Source organism: Ctenocephalides felis, unplaced genomic scaffold (genome assembly GCF_003426905.1).
Source record: "Ctenocephalides felis isolate EL2017-DRISC unplaced genomic scaffold, ASM342690v1 CF-g0.4_SCAFFOLD_01170, whole genome shotgun sequence".
In the NCBI taxonomy this organism is placed as follows: Eukaryota; Metazoa; Arthropoda; class Insecta; order Siphonaptera; family Pulicidae; genus Ctenocephalides; species Ctenocephalides felis.
The window spans coordinates 57400355-57416264 of NW_020537324.1; the positions used below are offsets into that span (position 1 = coordinate 57400355).

General features: G+C 31.6%; 1 protein-coding gene across 1 annotated transcript in view; it reads left to right on the top strand.

The window, feature by feature from the left end:
• LOC113368409 (elongation factor-like GTPase 1) overlaps nucleotides 1-15910 on the top strand; it is a 458044-nt gene that overhangs the window by 5499 nt on the left and 436635 nt on the right. The window contains exon 12 of the mRNA XM_026609952.1: nucleotides 3-116. Coding sequence (XP_026465737.1) covers nucleotides 3-116 — 114 coding nt within the window. The remainder of the gene's footprint in view (nucleotides 1-2; nucleotides 117-15910) is intronic.

Genomic DNA, 15910 nt, shown 5'->3' on the forward strand with positions numbered 1-15910 from the left:
AGGCCAAATTATGTCCGCTGTGAAGGAAGGATGCAGAAAAGCTTTCATCGCACGTCCACAGCGTTTGGTTGCAGCTATGTACAGTTCCAGTATTACAGTGAACGGAGAAGTGCTCGGTAAGTCTTTTTTTTTTTAAGCATGTTGATCTGTTGTTGTAAATTATATCGCGAACTATTTATTATTGTCGGAATATTATATTCTGAACTATTTAGTAATGTCGGAATATAACGACTGAAATTTGATGAATTTAAGGGTGACGTTTTCCGTTAAAAATCGACAAGTAATCTATTGGGCTTGTAATCAATATACACCGGTCTAGTCAGATCTGTGTGAAATTTAAACAAATCCGTGATGTTATTTGTTACCGTAACTTTAGAATCTTGGAAGACATTAGTTATGATTTCCTTGCCAATAAATCGAGTCCTCGTTATTTGTTTCTAATGCTCAAGATGATCTGATAGAAACGACGTTCAAAGTTCGAGTTTTGCAAGATTTTTGCCTATTGTATATTGAATTAGTTTATCATTGTCTTATATGTTGATATAAAAAATCGTCATATCGACATCGACCATTTTGTATCAACGCAAATAACGATTATAGAATTGAACTATTGTTAAGACGACTTCTCAGGGATGCTACCAAATAAGCAAAAAAGCTTATTATTTATTTATTTTATTTATTTATTTAATTATTATGCGGGATAGGGAAAATAATGGACCTACTATAATATTAGTGTAGGTAATACTGTATTAACATTTGTATTATTTCCTGATTTTATGTGCAGGTATAATATAAAATTAATTGTGTAGTGTAATTATAACGTTTCCTTCTTAAAAATAATCACTTATTTTGTTTTTGAAATAATCAAAAAGATTTTGATATATCTATTACAAGATTTGCAGTGTGTCTGACTTATAGATAAAAGGGGTATAAAACTCTGGCTTATTGGCAAATGTAACTTTTCCAAGCTACCAGAATTGGCACAGACCAGGGCAGTCTGTCTCCCTTTACTTTTGGAAACATTGGGTTTATCCATGTATCAAGATTTTGTTGTGCAGGAACTTTGATTCAGCCATTATTAAAATAAGTTATATTCAGCAATTTTATGCGCTTTCTCATATATTACGATTTCTCCTATATGCCACTTATGGGCAATTTTGAAGTATGCGCATGATGAAGCCATTTTACTAATACGTTTTTCAATTTATTAAACTTTCCAACATTTTGCTATTTACTCTGGACAGCTTCCAATCTGTGAATTTTTTAAATTTTATATTTAAAAAAAGGGTATGTAACGTAACAACTAGTAAGTACATTTCAGAAAGAACTGAGTTTGATTTGTTGTTTGTGTTTTTTTGTCAAAAACTTTCAAATCCGAATATTTTTGAATCGTCAGTTTCTTTTGACGTATTAAATGTAGTAATAAATCGTATTAAGCGTTAAGAAATGTATGAAAATAGTATGGAAACCGGCGTAAAGTGACGTATTATAAGATACATCGTATTGAGCATGAGTCTTTCAGTTCTTCAAAATGTGAAACACTGTCTCATAATTTTTAATTAACCGAATTGTGATCAATCCGATGAAATAAAAAAAAGAATGGGTCAAATTCGAAACACCTTCCACGCGAGTTCATGCTTTGCTGTAATGATAACAAATAAAATAAAATAATAGCTATGTCTATTATTATATTATAATTAATTTATTTTAAAAATACATGGGGTCTATAATAACTATATCATTGCAATTCACATCTTCCTAATATACCATATTGTAATTGCTTTCAGAAAGAAATTCAATGCATTTTAACAAAAGCACTATTTCATCATATTTCCTATATCTTATAGCATTAATGAAAATTATTTGTATGTTATTATATTAATTATCTAATTTTTTTCTATATTTATTGTTTATTGCCACTTTATGTCTGATTATATCAGTATTATTATAATGCTGTACTTAAACATATTTTAATTTTAAAACATTAATTCTATGATTATTTCTGTACATATTACATATATACTTAATAGTTATTGGCATTGTCATGTTAAATTACGGTGATGATTTTTGATCAATTTATTACTATAATCATAAATTTCATAACTATGACACTAATTTTAGTGACGTCATAATTATAAATCATCTGCGTAATTTTAACAATACGTAAATCAAAGTTCTTAAAAGGAAAGTACTTTAATTATAAGTATTGCGTTAATGCCTGAATCTATTTATCAAACCTAATTCGGCAACATAGGAAGCAGTATTCTAATTTGCGATTTAAATATTAAAATAATTCGATAGGGTCTTTAACAAGAGCTTGTTATTCAAATTAATTATGAATTATTTTTTAATATCTATTACGAATATATTTCTACGAAACGTATTTTCCAAATATGAATAAGGGCAAATGTCAAAGAAAAGGAGTCATGGCTAAACTTTTCGTTTATCAGATCACCAAATTTCAAGAAAATTAGGAAGGAACTTATCCTAAAACAATAACAACTTACGAATATTGCCATGAATGTTATTAGGGACATAACATGTTAGGCATATTAGTTAGCTTTTGTTTGAGACTAAAACGACAGATTGTCCATGGACGATTAAAAATATGATACACAAGTTATCAGAATGAGTTAGGCGATAATGTTACATATTGCAGTACTCAATTTTGGAGTTCTTGTCAGTTTGTTGGCTAATACGCTGAATATTTACCATCTTTCTTTTGAAATGTTATCAGTAATAATTCTGCTTATACCTTTTTAATGAAGAATTTGCTTTTCGTCACATTAAGATTAAACTAACTCGGTTCACTCTTGGATTACAAATCAAAAACAAATTCATATTATCAGCAGAATTTTTTGTAATCAAATTTCAATTATTTTATTCAATCGTCCCAGTTGATTGATTCCGCTAATACTTTGGCAGTCCGCCAGGGAAATTCAGGTATCGTTTCTTGAGGTACTCTTCGTCGAACTCTTAAAGGTCTTGCTGTTCGTCCAGTAAAAGAGTTGTAACCGCCGCCCGTGTTTGCCGTACTGTAACCACCATATGCGCCCCCGAGAAATCCTGGTTGACCACCCACCTGCGAGTTTCCTGGAAAATAATCGATGAGCATTAATATTGTTTCAACATTAATTCATCAAAGTCTCCAACTGATTGGAGACAAAGATACAGTATTTCAACCGATTGTGACTGAAAACATATCGCAAACATTCAAACCAATAATTTCAAATTCGTTTCAAGTTACTATTAATATTTACCTAATCCTTGCACGGATTGAGGCGCCTGTTGCTGATAACTGCCTACGCGAATAGGCGATCCACCAGGACCGCCAGGACGTCGAACCGATGATCCTGGTGATCTTACGCACATCATACCGTACACTCGAATTCCTGGTACACTAGCGTAACTTGGTTGGTCATGCGACATTGGCCCTTCTGTAACAGTTCAATTTATGCTTAGTCAACAGTCTAATACAGACTAAAATTTACAGCCTTATGTTCTGGAAATATATATATACTAGCAAACGCGACGAACTCCGTTTCGCCACCAGATGGTTTCGTGAGAAAGATGAAGAAATTTTTTGTTTGTTTTATATTTAAAAAGGAAAAATTTGATTTTATTATACAACAGTAATGAATTTATTTCAATTACAAAAATGAAGTGTTTTTTAGTTGAACTTCTCTAAGTAAATGAAAGTGAATCCGCAAATTATCCGTTTCATTGAAGTGCTCAGGTAAACCACATTTTTTGTTTTTTGGTCTGACATTAACACAAACAAAGCGGATGGTTTCCCAACTCGTGAACAGGCAACGTACAACTGCCCATGTGAAAAACAATGATTTTCTAAATTTATCCCGCAAACACTAAGCGTTTCGATTTGTGACTTGTTAATTGTCATGGCGAACGCAAGGCGAACTGGAAATTGAAATCGTTTGAAGTCAAACGAAAGACCCGTCGGAATCATTGGTATGTCACCAAATCGCCAGCAATTTTTGATTAAATGGTGAAATTCATTGCGTGTACATCATTATTCTTTGCGACAAGAATTGCTCATTGACTTGATAATTCTCACTAATGTCATTACTCGAATTTTTAATTACGGTGCGTGAAGTTCCAGCAATTTGCATAAAGGCACGAAAGCTATAAAACTTGCGGAGCCCGAGACCTTTCCAACGAATGCAAAATTGTCGAAATTGGTTCGTGCGTTCTGGAGTTATATCGTCAGGAAGGAAAACCCGACTTATTATATATATGTAGATATGTATGAATATATGCATGTGTAAATATGTAAAGTTGGAAAATACACACTAGTTACTATTTGGTTTGGAAATATTCTATGTCATATTCAAATAATGATATGTTACGTACCAAGTTTATAATCTTCCGGACATCTGCATATAACCAAATAATGACTTTTTCCAGTTCTTATGTTCTGAAGAGCTAACAGGGACCAGTCTCGGGGCGCTCGGCATTCTCTCATTTCAGATGTTGCCTCACAAGTCTTGACTAGAGTAACCGCCTGTAAAATTACATTCAAATAATTATTAATGTTTTTTGAAGAAGGGTTCCATATACACGAAGCATAGCATGAAATAAATGAAAATTTAAATATTTGTTAAGGAAGTAGGAAACATATTCTTATATGACATCAAATCAGGGTAAAACCACATAGGTACATAGCACATTTTCTGCGTATAATCAGGTGACCATACGTCCCGCATTGGCTGGGACAGTCCCGATTTTCCGCCTCACGTCCCGGCTTTTTCGAAAAGCATTATTTGTCCCGGTTTTAGGTGTTTTGTCCCGGATTGCCCAGATTTTTAAAAATGTTTTGATTGCCAATAGTTTTTGATATATTTCAACCAGAAAATTTGAACCGAAAAAATGTGCGTATGCATTTTTAGCTCACCAATACCACCCCCCCCCCCTCTCCGCTCTCAAACACATTATAACCCGTCCCGGATTTCATGCAAAAAAATATGGTCACCTTACGTATAATGATTTGAAAGATATCGTATTTAAATTGTGATTCCAATAACCCATGGGAAGTTAAAATACCTCGCTTTCTATTTATTCCGTTGAAACAAATATTGGTAAAATATTTTATACATTGAGGTTCTTTCAGTACAATAAATTACATTGATTGTTATCAACGTATCAGTTGCGATCATGATATTCCTGGCATTTGCTCCGTTAAGGCAAAATCTAGATCTAGCGCCTTGTAAGTTGAAGCCCCATAATAAGCTCTGAATTTAATCATTTGTCTGCTACCAACTAATGTAACGAGTTCTACTTTCTGTCGTAACTTCGATCTATATATATATATATATATATATATATATATATATATATATCCAATAATGTTGCCTATAATTTTTTTAGTAATTATATCTGAATTACATTTTCCGTAGTAATAATTTAATATACATTATTACCAGGGACGCTCCTGGGGTTCTCAGCGCCCGCAAGTCATTTTTTTCTAGCGCCCTCCCCCCTATTATTTTACCAGTTTTAACAGTTTACTATTAAAATTATTATCATTAATTAATATGTGGCTTTTGAAACATTTCACTTATTTATTTTGGCCATTTTATGTGATTTATTCTATTGAGCAAATCATAGAGAGCAAAAAAATCTAGCTTTTCATTATTAAACATAACCATAACACAACAATGGTACTTAATGTTAGATTATTTTAATTTAATTTATTATTTAGGATATCCAAAATTGCATCTTAAACTTCTCTCTCTAAATTTTTGGCAGATGACATTTTTCATTTGTTTTCAGTGCCAAACAAAGTCTCAAATATTTTCAATGTCAAACAACGACATGTCGTTTTTTCCAGTTTCTACCATTTATTTCTACAATATTACAATATTTTTATAATCACATATCCTAAAAAATTTCCTTAACAAACTTCAGAAAGATTTATCAAAATCCGAATAAGCGTTTAGGAAGAACATATTTACATACATCATTTGTTTGTTTATACTTCTATGGTACGAACTAAAGTTTAATATTTTTAATATCTGTGAACAAAAATTATTGAATAAATAATTTCATATCCTTAAAATTGATAACACAAGAATGTATAGTTTTAAAAATTGAGTGCAAAAAGTTATTCAACGAGTGACCAATTTATTGGGCACTTATAAGTGCATGCTGCCACATAATGCAATTTTTGTACATTGGTACAAACCCCCCAAGTTGGGCAAAAGCCAAAAGCTTTAAACTTCTATAAAAATCAATAATTCTATCAAGTACGTAGATTGGGAAATATTTATAATTATATGAACGACTTTTAAACAGAACGTATTTAATTGCTTTTTTATTTTATAGTATAAGTAATTGTAAGAAATGTATAATGTTATCAATTTCGAATATTGATAATGTTATTATTGTCAGTGTTCGCTATATGTGTTAAACGTACGAAATAAAATCACTCTATTTTTTAATAAATTTGATAAAACTGCTCTGGTCATGGAGTCTTTGATGCATGGCCTGTTAACATATTTACCTATCTTGAGCCACACTTGTGCTCATTAAATTTAACAGTTTTTTAAGATTAATTGGAGACAAGAAAATTGATTGAAACAGACCAGAAATTAATTATTATGATGACGAAATTATTCTTTTTTAATGAGTGTCAATAAAATGTCGTTCATCAACTTCTCAAAGCATATGGAATTCATGTATGTATATCGTTTCATAACGCGCATTGGAAAATCTGTTCCGATATTCATCTAACATAGAATCTCAACTGTATCACGATCTGCAATTAAAATCGCATTTACGTGCCAAGCAATATATTTAGCGCTTTGCTGTTTAAATGCCGCCACGTGGGTGTCCATAACCACCTGTGATTTGCGATAATCATCTGGCAATATTAATATGTCGGTCTACAACACCATGCGGAGACTTTTATCCATGTGGTATAGTGTAAAATTGTATAAATAATTTGTAATTAATAATCAAATTAATTGTATTTAGTAGAAAATAAACCAAAATAACTGTATTTAGACAAGGAAGACACGATAAAACATTTATAAAACGTACATAATAAATATTGAAATGATGTAAAACGTTCGATTGATAGAAATACGAAACAAAAGTTGTTTACTCATTCAGTTAGACTAGTTGGAGAGTTTTTCCATAAATAAATTCTTCGTTTACTGTTTCCTTTATTATTCTGTGTTTACAACGCCTTTATTATTGTTTTGATATGATTTGATTGCGCTAATTGGGCGAATTTGATTAAAATTCAATACTTTGTAATTCAACGATGATTTTATTAGGCATTGATATATTTGACACACTTTTTTGTTTATGTAAATCATGACACATTTAATCTAAATTTGGAGCTAATTTGCTCCAATAGCAATTTTTGTCTCTGTACTATACTATTTGGCTTCTCGAAGGAGGAGTTTAAGTATACGCGAAAAAATCCTATTTGCTAATTTTATGTTTTCTCGACGTTTCAAGTCATTCTGAATCGAATGAGACTAAATTTAGAAAAATTATGTGTATGTGAACTGATTTTTGATCTTCGGCGACATTTTTTCAAAAGGGCTGAGCCAATTTTAAAAATTTAGAAGCCATTCCATGTATCTCGATAAGGATTAACATCTATTAGTTTTGCAAAAAGTGTAATATTTTTCGTACACGTTTTAGCTCACAATTTTAAATCAATTTTAAAAATTCAAAAAGGTTGTGAATCGTGTTGATTACTTTTTGATGAAGATCGGCTGATACATTGCTTCGTAATTAAATGTTGCAAATTTTATTGACAATTTTGATGAAAATTTGTACAACGATAGATTTTATGTTCTGAAATAACATACAAAATATTATAGGGGTACGACATGCGGATGAATTATGAAAAATCGTCAAAATTTAAAATTTTATCGCATACTCCAGCGATTCTAATCAGAATCTATGCCAAAGCATGTGCGCGTTCTGCGCTGTTTTGCAGGTAGCTACTGATCACAGTTGACGTCTACACTTGTAATATAAGCGAACTATTTTTTTTTGAAATAATAGTTGAACATTTTATATAAATAGCTGGATAGACATAGGTAAACAAGTATAGACAATAGACCAGACCAAGTTTAATGGAATTTTTAAGCAATATACAATAATTAGTTCTAAAATGTTTAGGGTCGAAGACATTTTTGTTGCCGAGGTGCTAGTTTAAATTTTAGGTGACTTAATCGCCTTTAACAGTGTCCGAAGTGTAATCCTGTATTTTATCAGATTCTATCAGCTTCAAAAAAACTCCTGCTAGAAGTAATGTACAAGTATTTTCAGATTTTTTTTGAAATCTAACTTATTTTAGGTATTCAGTACTTAGTAAACATTAAAGTCTTAGATTAAAGGACATAATATTTCTTTGTCTTATTACTTATTTTGATTAAAATTTCTTATCAAAACACATTTCCCTTCCAATACGTGGTTCATAATATCTTCGTTCCTAAGTACTATTTACAATCACGCTCATTACTTATTCTTGTATCGACCATTAACTTTAATAGGATCATGATGAATTAAATGACGGGCAGACGCTGAAACAGTCACGATCGCGAAGGTGTGGGATAATTCTGCTAGATACTCCGATTTCGGTATAAATCGCAGTACAGTTATTTTATAATTTTTCCTTATTCGACTTCAGATACAGTGATAAAATGAATTTATTGACGTGTTTGTGAAACGTGTCGGGTGCTACTGCAACATATTCGCTAACTGTAATATTTTCCTCGGGAGATAATAAGGCGAATAGTGAAAGGAGATACGGGATGCGTGATGCGGTTCACGAGAAATCACTTAGAAAACGTCTATCTCGGCGAAGACGTCTGAAAATTTGAGATAAAATACCTTTATTCGGATGATGGAGTGTTTATGTATCTATTTGACCTTTTACCTCTTGGGCCACACACGCATATGTAATTAAATTTTAGCAGATTTTAAGATTGGAGGCTGGAACTTTTTAAATCATTAGTAGCAAACGAAATCAATATACTTATCATAGCTCCATATCAATCTTAATAATATTTGACCCATTTTATTATTATTAACTGTCCGAAGTTCAATTCAAGATTATGTTTTCTCCGGAAAATTCGAATGGCTAATTTTATGTTTTTTGGCGTTCCGAGTCATTTTGAAGTTTGAAAATATATGATATCGAAATGTATGTCTGTGGGTGTATAATCCAATATTTGATCTTCTGCCGGCGTTTCTTAAAAAACTGCACCGATTTCAAAAATTTGAAAACCTATTGATGAAACTCGTTTTAGGGTCTCGGATTAATTAGTTTTTGGAGAAGCTCAGCTAAGCCATTCAATTAGCAGAAAACTGCAAAACTTTGTGTCTACGTTTTCAAAAAAATCGTGCTGATCATTTTTGGTAATAGATCATCCGAACCGTTTGTCGTATATTATTATTTGTTTCTTTTTATCATTAATTTATGATCATAGAGTTCATGGTCTCTTAACTAACATCCTAAAACATTCTGGACTACTACAAAAAGTGGTTTAATTATAAAAAAAATCTTTCGTTTGAATTCCAAGCTTTGGACTAAGGTCTTGAATTAATTAGTTTTTGGAGAAAGTCAGCTGAGTCTTATAATCAGCAGATAACTGTAAATGATTATTACATTTTTACAAAAGATCCTAAAGCCTTCGAAAGATATCTGTTAGGAAGCCTGCTGATTAGTTTTTGAAAAAGATTTTCCGAGCCATTCTTCGTGAATAATTTTTGAAATTTTTTTATGACGATTTTGATGAAACTATTTATTATGATAGAGTTAATGTTATTAGGTAACATCCTAAACAAATCTATGAAAGTGGTTTAATTATAAATACAGTTTGGATTCCACACTTTCGACCATGGTCACCTCAAAATTTGAAAATATTGTTAATTTACAAATAGCTAAATTTCAGATCTTGTAGATAAAGTCATTAATTTTAAAAGTAGCTTGCTGCAATTATTATTGTTTATCATTAATGCAACTTGCGTTATGGCAAAGTGTCACTTACACGCAGTTTTAAAAAAGTCTTGTTATTGAGATAGAACATTGCATTTTGCATAGCTTAAATTCCTTTGCGTCGCTAAGTTATACCAAAAACATTTTTTTTAAATTTTCAAATTTTTTTCCATGTTCTTTCCATACAAATTTGATTGAATTGCGTTTTATCTAACGTTAATATTAGGAGCTAAAACTTTCAGAGAATTGTTTTTTTATCAATTTGGAACCATTTGAGCCCTGGGAGCAAGGAAATTCAAAAATGATTATTTTAAGGACCACCCTAATATATATATATATATATATATATATATATATATATATAATATACTAGCTGACCCGGCAAACGTTCAGCCACAAGAATAGTTCTAGAAAATTATTATCTTATGCTATGCTTAGCGAATCGAGTGAGATTTCAATAACTCTAAAAAAATTCAGTTTTCGCTTAAAAACAATTTTTCAATGAAATTGAAACTTTTTCATAAGCTTAAAAATCTGACAAAATTAGCCTTTTCAGCCGTATTTGATAAAATATCTAGAAAAATAATCTGTAGTTGAGAAATGTTTGAAAATGATACACAGTAAAGATCGAAGCCAAATATTCAATAATTCAATATATTTGTGACTAAGTAACAAAGATTATATTATTGTTCATACAAAATTAATGCTTTTCCGTCCTTGTGTTTATGTGCACAAAAGCTGTTACTGGTAGTTAGGTAGTTGCATGTTTAATGCAGCGGACTTCGTGTGATATTTTGTACCCATGAAGAGTTATAAAATAATCGACTTAGCCACTTTATGTAAAATGTAATCGTACATTTATAGCGTATAAAGCTGGAAATATAATACAATATAAGCATTGCATAGATTATTATATTACTTTTGTGAGTTCAGCATTGTCCTGGCGACTGGAGTTATGGAGTCAAAGTAACGGTTTGATGCTCATTGTTAGAATATTAAACATGCATTTTGTAGAAAATTATATTGTGCTATCTGTATATGAAATCTTTTATTGTGCGCATTACTCCCCATATATAGAAATATATGCGCGTGCTGCGTTCATCAAGTACCAGGTCACGGTTGTGCGAAACGACGTCCACGGTTCATTAGGTGAAATTTTTGCATGATTCTTTGTGGGATTAAGAGATACTCTGCTAAGCATCGGTTTACTTAAAATAATATTACTTTTGTGAAGTAGCGGGACTTCATATCTACATAGATGGTATCATAGAAATTAAAAATGTATATGTATATCTTTATATATATATATATATAAATTATATATATATATATAATATATATATATATATATATATATATATATATTATGGCAGGTCTATTTAAGTCTTGGCAGTATGATTTTAGGGATCCGAATGATGAGACACTTTGCTGAAGAAATCATACCTCTAAAATTAATTCTGATGCATTGACCGTGCATTGACCCAGAAATATAAGGGTTAATTTTAATATCCTCTCCGGGGGGGGGAATTCAGGTGGTAAATCATGGGCATGGTTGGATCGGCCTTCAAAGTTAGTGGGGACGGTCATACATTTGGACGCTATTGGGGCACTGTAAATGGGTGGGTGAAATAGAATTTTTTGAATATTAACCCTTATCTTTGGGTCGATACAATTCTTTGCTCACGTTTTGGAGCGCACGGATCAACCGATTTGAGAGGTTCAAAAAACATTTGATTCCTTGATTTGATTTCATATTGATATTGATGTGCTGATTATTTTTTGGCAAAGGCAGGTCCAGTCGTTTTGGAAATAAGGAGCTAATATGCAAAAATGATGTTTTTGAGAGATCTATGAAAATCGACTGTAAAATACTTCTATGAAAAATTTTCAACGAGATACTTCTCAAAAAGTTGTCAACTCTTTTCAAAACTCGTTTTAATACATAGTAGCGAACTATATAGCAAAATTTAATCATTGTAAATTCTAGCAATGACGAAATGATATAAATATTATTTAATTTCATTAGTCTTAATGTATTTCCGCTCCTACCAGGTGCATCTCAGGAAATGAATAAGAAGCGAAAAATTCATTCATTAAGCCATACTATGGTCATCTTTGGTAGATGTTCTAGTATCTGTTAGTAGAATACCGATTTATAGAGAGCAATTTTCTTCTAGAATTCGAGGAATTGTAGAATTTGCAATACCGTTATGATATACCCTTAACTTCTAAATATTGATTATAAAGAACTAGTTTTCAAGTCAATGTAATTACCAATTAAAATGACGCATTTTGTAGTCGACCTAATGTATTTTTAACATTTTATTCAATTTAAATTTAAGTGAAAAATCGAACACCCAAAGAAAAAATTAATTGCTTTATACGTATTTAGGTTAATGAGGCGATGCACACTTTTTGCTAGAATATTTAACATGTTGTTAGATATCTCCATTGGCGTATCTGCTTTGGGTCTGGAAATCTGATATCATGTAGTAGTGATATCAATTTTCACTTGAAAATCGTGTCAAAAATATGTTTCCAATTGAAAGTCTATTTTTCGGACACTGCGGTGCAAAATGGAATTGGGAATCTCTTACTATTCTTCCCTGATATGAATTGGAGTTTTACTCAGTTGAAGGTTCTGTTCTAGGGCATTATTATTATTATCATCATTGGCATGATATAAAAATGCTTGAATCCAAAATGTGTCTGGTTTAACTAAATTCGTGCATGTCAACCTGGATAAGTTGTGAATTACCTACCAGATAATAATATGGACCATGTTACATGGCAAGAATTAGGCGCAAAATCTCCGCAGTTTTCACATCTCAACAAAACATATTTCTATTTACTTCTTTAGTTCAATTAACTTTGCTCTTAAATTGAGTCATTCAGAAGTAGGTTCATGGCTTGCAAGGTATTCGCTACATCGCAAATGAGGGTCATATTTTCTCAGCCACATTTGCGACTAATATTTGTCATAAGACTTTACCGTTAGTGAATTGGTGTTGCTTTGCCATGCAATTACAAGCACAAAAATATTTAATGAATCTATTTATCTTCAAGCGCTCGAAACCCATGACGATGTGTACAGAATGCTTGACACGATTTTAGTCTCGAGATTCTGCTTAATTTTGTGATTTATAGTTAACAGCATTAAATTAAGTATATTTTTGTGTATGGTTAGAGCGAAATGATGTTTTGAAATAATTAGGTATTGCTACGTTGATTTAAATTGTACTCAGTTCGAGTAATGGCTAATAAAGCCTCATGCTTCACTTTGAAATACTTTATAAATGGCTAATGTACTGTTACTAAGTAAATTAAATGATGGATTGATTGAATAGTAATTAACTATGCTGTAGAGACTTAATTAGCTGGTTTTAATTACAGCTTTTTAGTTGTATATTTACATGATTATTTATTTTGGAATCTATCGTTATTAAAAATATAAAATCTATATTGATATAAATAGAACTAAAAAAATACTTATTATAATTAAACGTATCTACGACATTCACTTGACGTCCATTGCTTCAAGATTTTCATTCTGAGTGAAATTATTGAAAATTCTAATTTGTAGTTGTAATTTCTAGTTTTTATGGGGAGGATAATGATAGCAAAATCTTAAAATAGGTTGTCGTGTCTGATTCCTTCAATAGCGCTACTGGACGGCTAGCTCTCCCGTACAGCAGCGCTATTCCTGCGGAAAAACATTCCATTGAGAAAGGGTTGTACCTGAATAGGTTTTCATTAATAAATCCATTGATAAAAAAAATCAGTAATGGAAATGCTTTGAAAATATTACTTAAATATAATAAATTAGTTATATTTCAGAGCATAGGCAGTAAATTCTTATTTTTAAAAGGAAAATTGAGCACGTCGCGGTGATATTGTTAAAATCTTGGGTTAGCACAAACTAGTCCCGGGTTCGATCACAACCTCGGTCAAGCTTGATATCAGGCAGTTTGACGATTTTTGTTTCGTTGAGTATTTTCTTTCATTGTTATTTTGATTGTCAGCACTGTTGCTTAGTTTACGATACCTTAATATAATTGTTAAGTAAACTTTATTTAATTGTTTTCGAAGATGTATTGTTAATTTTAAGTTAGATTCAATAGTTTTTTCTATAAAGCTTACATGTGAGTGGGGTGCAATGGACGAATTTACCTTTACTCTGGCAAAAGTGTAAAAAATAATAAATAGCGAATAGTATAAATAAATAAATATTCCTACTTTGTTGATGCATTTTTCTAGCAAAATTCCAGATCAAGGTTATTTACAGTGTTATTTCTGTAAAAAATGTACCTATGAGATTATATAAGACATTAGACGTATTTGACCCGTGGCCATCTCGTGGTAAAAAGGACCAGGTTACAAATGTTGAAAAACAACAAAAACACACGTTTGCAAATTAATTTGGAATTTTTACAAAACATAGTCAAATAGTTTCCACGGAACATAGTTGTCTGTTTGATGTATGTTGTTTGTTGTGATATAATGGTTTGGTTTTTACAATACAATTGCTCAAAGTCAAATTGAACCTTTGTGCCCCATATTCGCAAGTAATATAATAATGGCTATTTGTTTTTTTTCTAGTTTAGTTTACGATGCTAATCCATTGTAAATATTTTAAGATATAATAATTTGTACGAATAAATAGATCGATTATAGTAGGATATTGGATGGTGAATATTGCTTAAATACTTGTACTCTTTATTGAGGACTGCTTAAAAAAAACTTGAACTACTGTTCGAACTATAAAATGAACGTTTTCCGTTGCGAGAACTAGTCATAATAAATTTCAATCTGCTGGATCAAGTCGATAATTTATCATCAATTATTTCATCGCAGAATATTTTTTCTTCCAAAGGAAATGACTAATTGGTTATAAATTGAATGTGACTCTATCTTATCGATTTGCGTTTATATGTGAAGAAAGCAGATTCCGATGACCGACTAGTACACTAATTAAATTTAGCAAGAAAATATACTTTCTATATAGTCGCAGTAAAGTAGAAAATGTACTAAGGATTTATTGAAGGCATCACGACGAGTTTGAGCTCATATGCGATGCGCGGACGACAGGTATATCTCGTCGGCCCTCTGGTAAGTTCAAAAGTGCGCCCGCGGGTTTACTATGTCAGCACTCGTTGAATCACGTACAGGTGATCACAAATCACGTGAATCGACTATTCTGAAGGAATCGCCGTCAATCGCCTTTCTAACTGCCGACCGAACGACGACGCGCCGGCCCTAAGTGGATGATGAACTTACCTATGCATTCGCAACGTGATGAGCCTAATGAGGTTTGTGTGTTATTTCACACATCGCTCGAGCAATTGCTTATTCATTCGTCTCTCTGCAACATAATAGACGTAACCGATACTAACTTGCATAAATTCATATGAATTTGCATGAGCACGCATTCGATACTTAGAAGGCACTTATTCTGATCACAGTAGTAATAATGTGCGGAATTCACATTCAGGACTATCACAATGGATTTGTTATTTTCACACCGTGTAAATGAATAAGAAGTAGCCGGAAACACGTGCATTCAAGGTCGAATCGGATAAAACGATTTTATGGGTCGAAACTATTACCAGGATATGGTGAATTATGGGTTTACACTGTCGATGAATTGTACTACTTCATTGAGCTTTCTTGTAAGATTTTATAGGTATTCATAGAAATCATATACATGTATACAAGCAAATATGGGATTGCGTATTTATTTTATTTTAACTATTTACTACAAAATGAAATATACTGATTATGGGCATACCCATTGCACGCTGAGTAATACTTATTTGTTGCCTCTTAAGGAAGTACTGTAGTGTGAAATAAGAAATTCAAAAAAATCTTTTTTTTTTTTTAATATTTTCAAAGTTTAATGTTTTAAGAATATGTGTACAAGAGGATTTT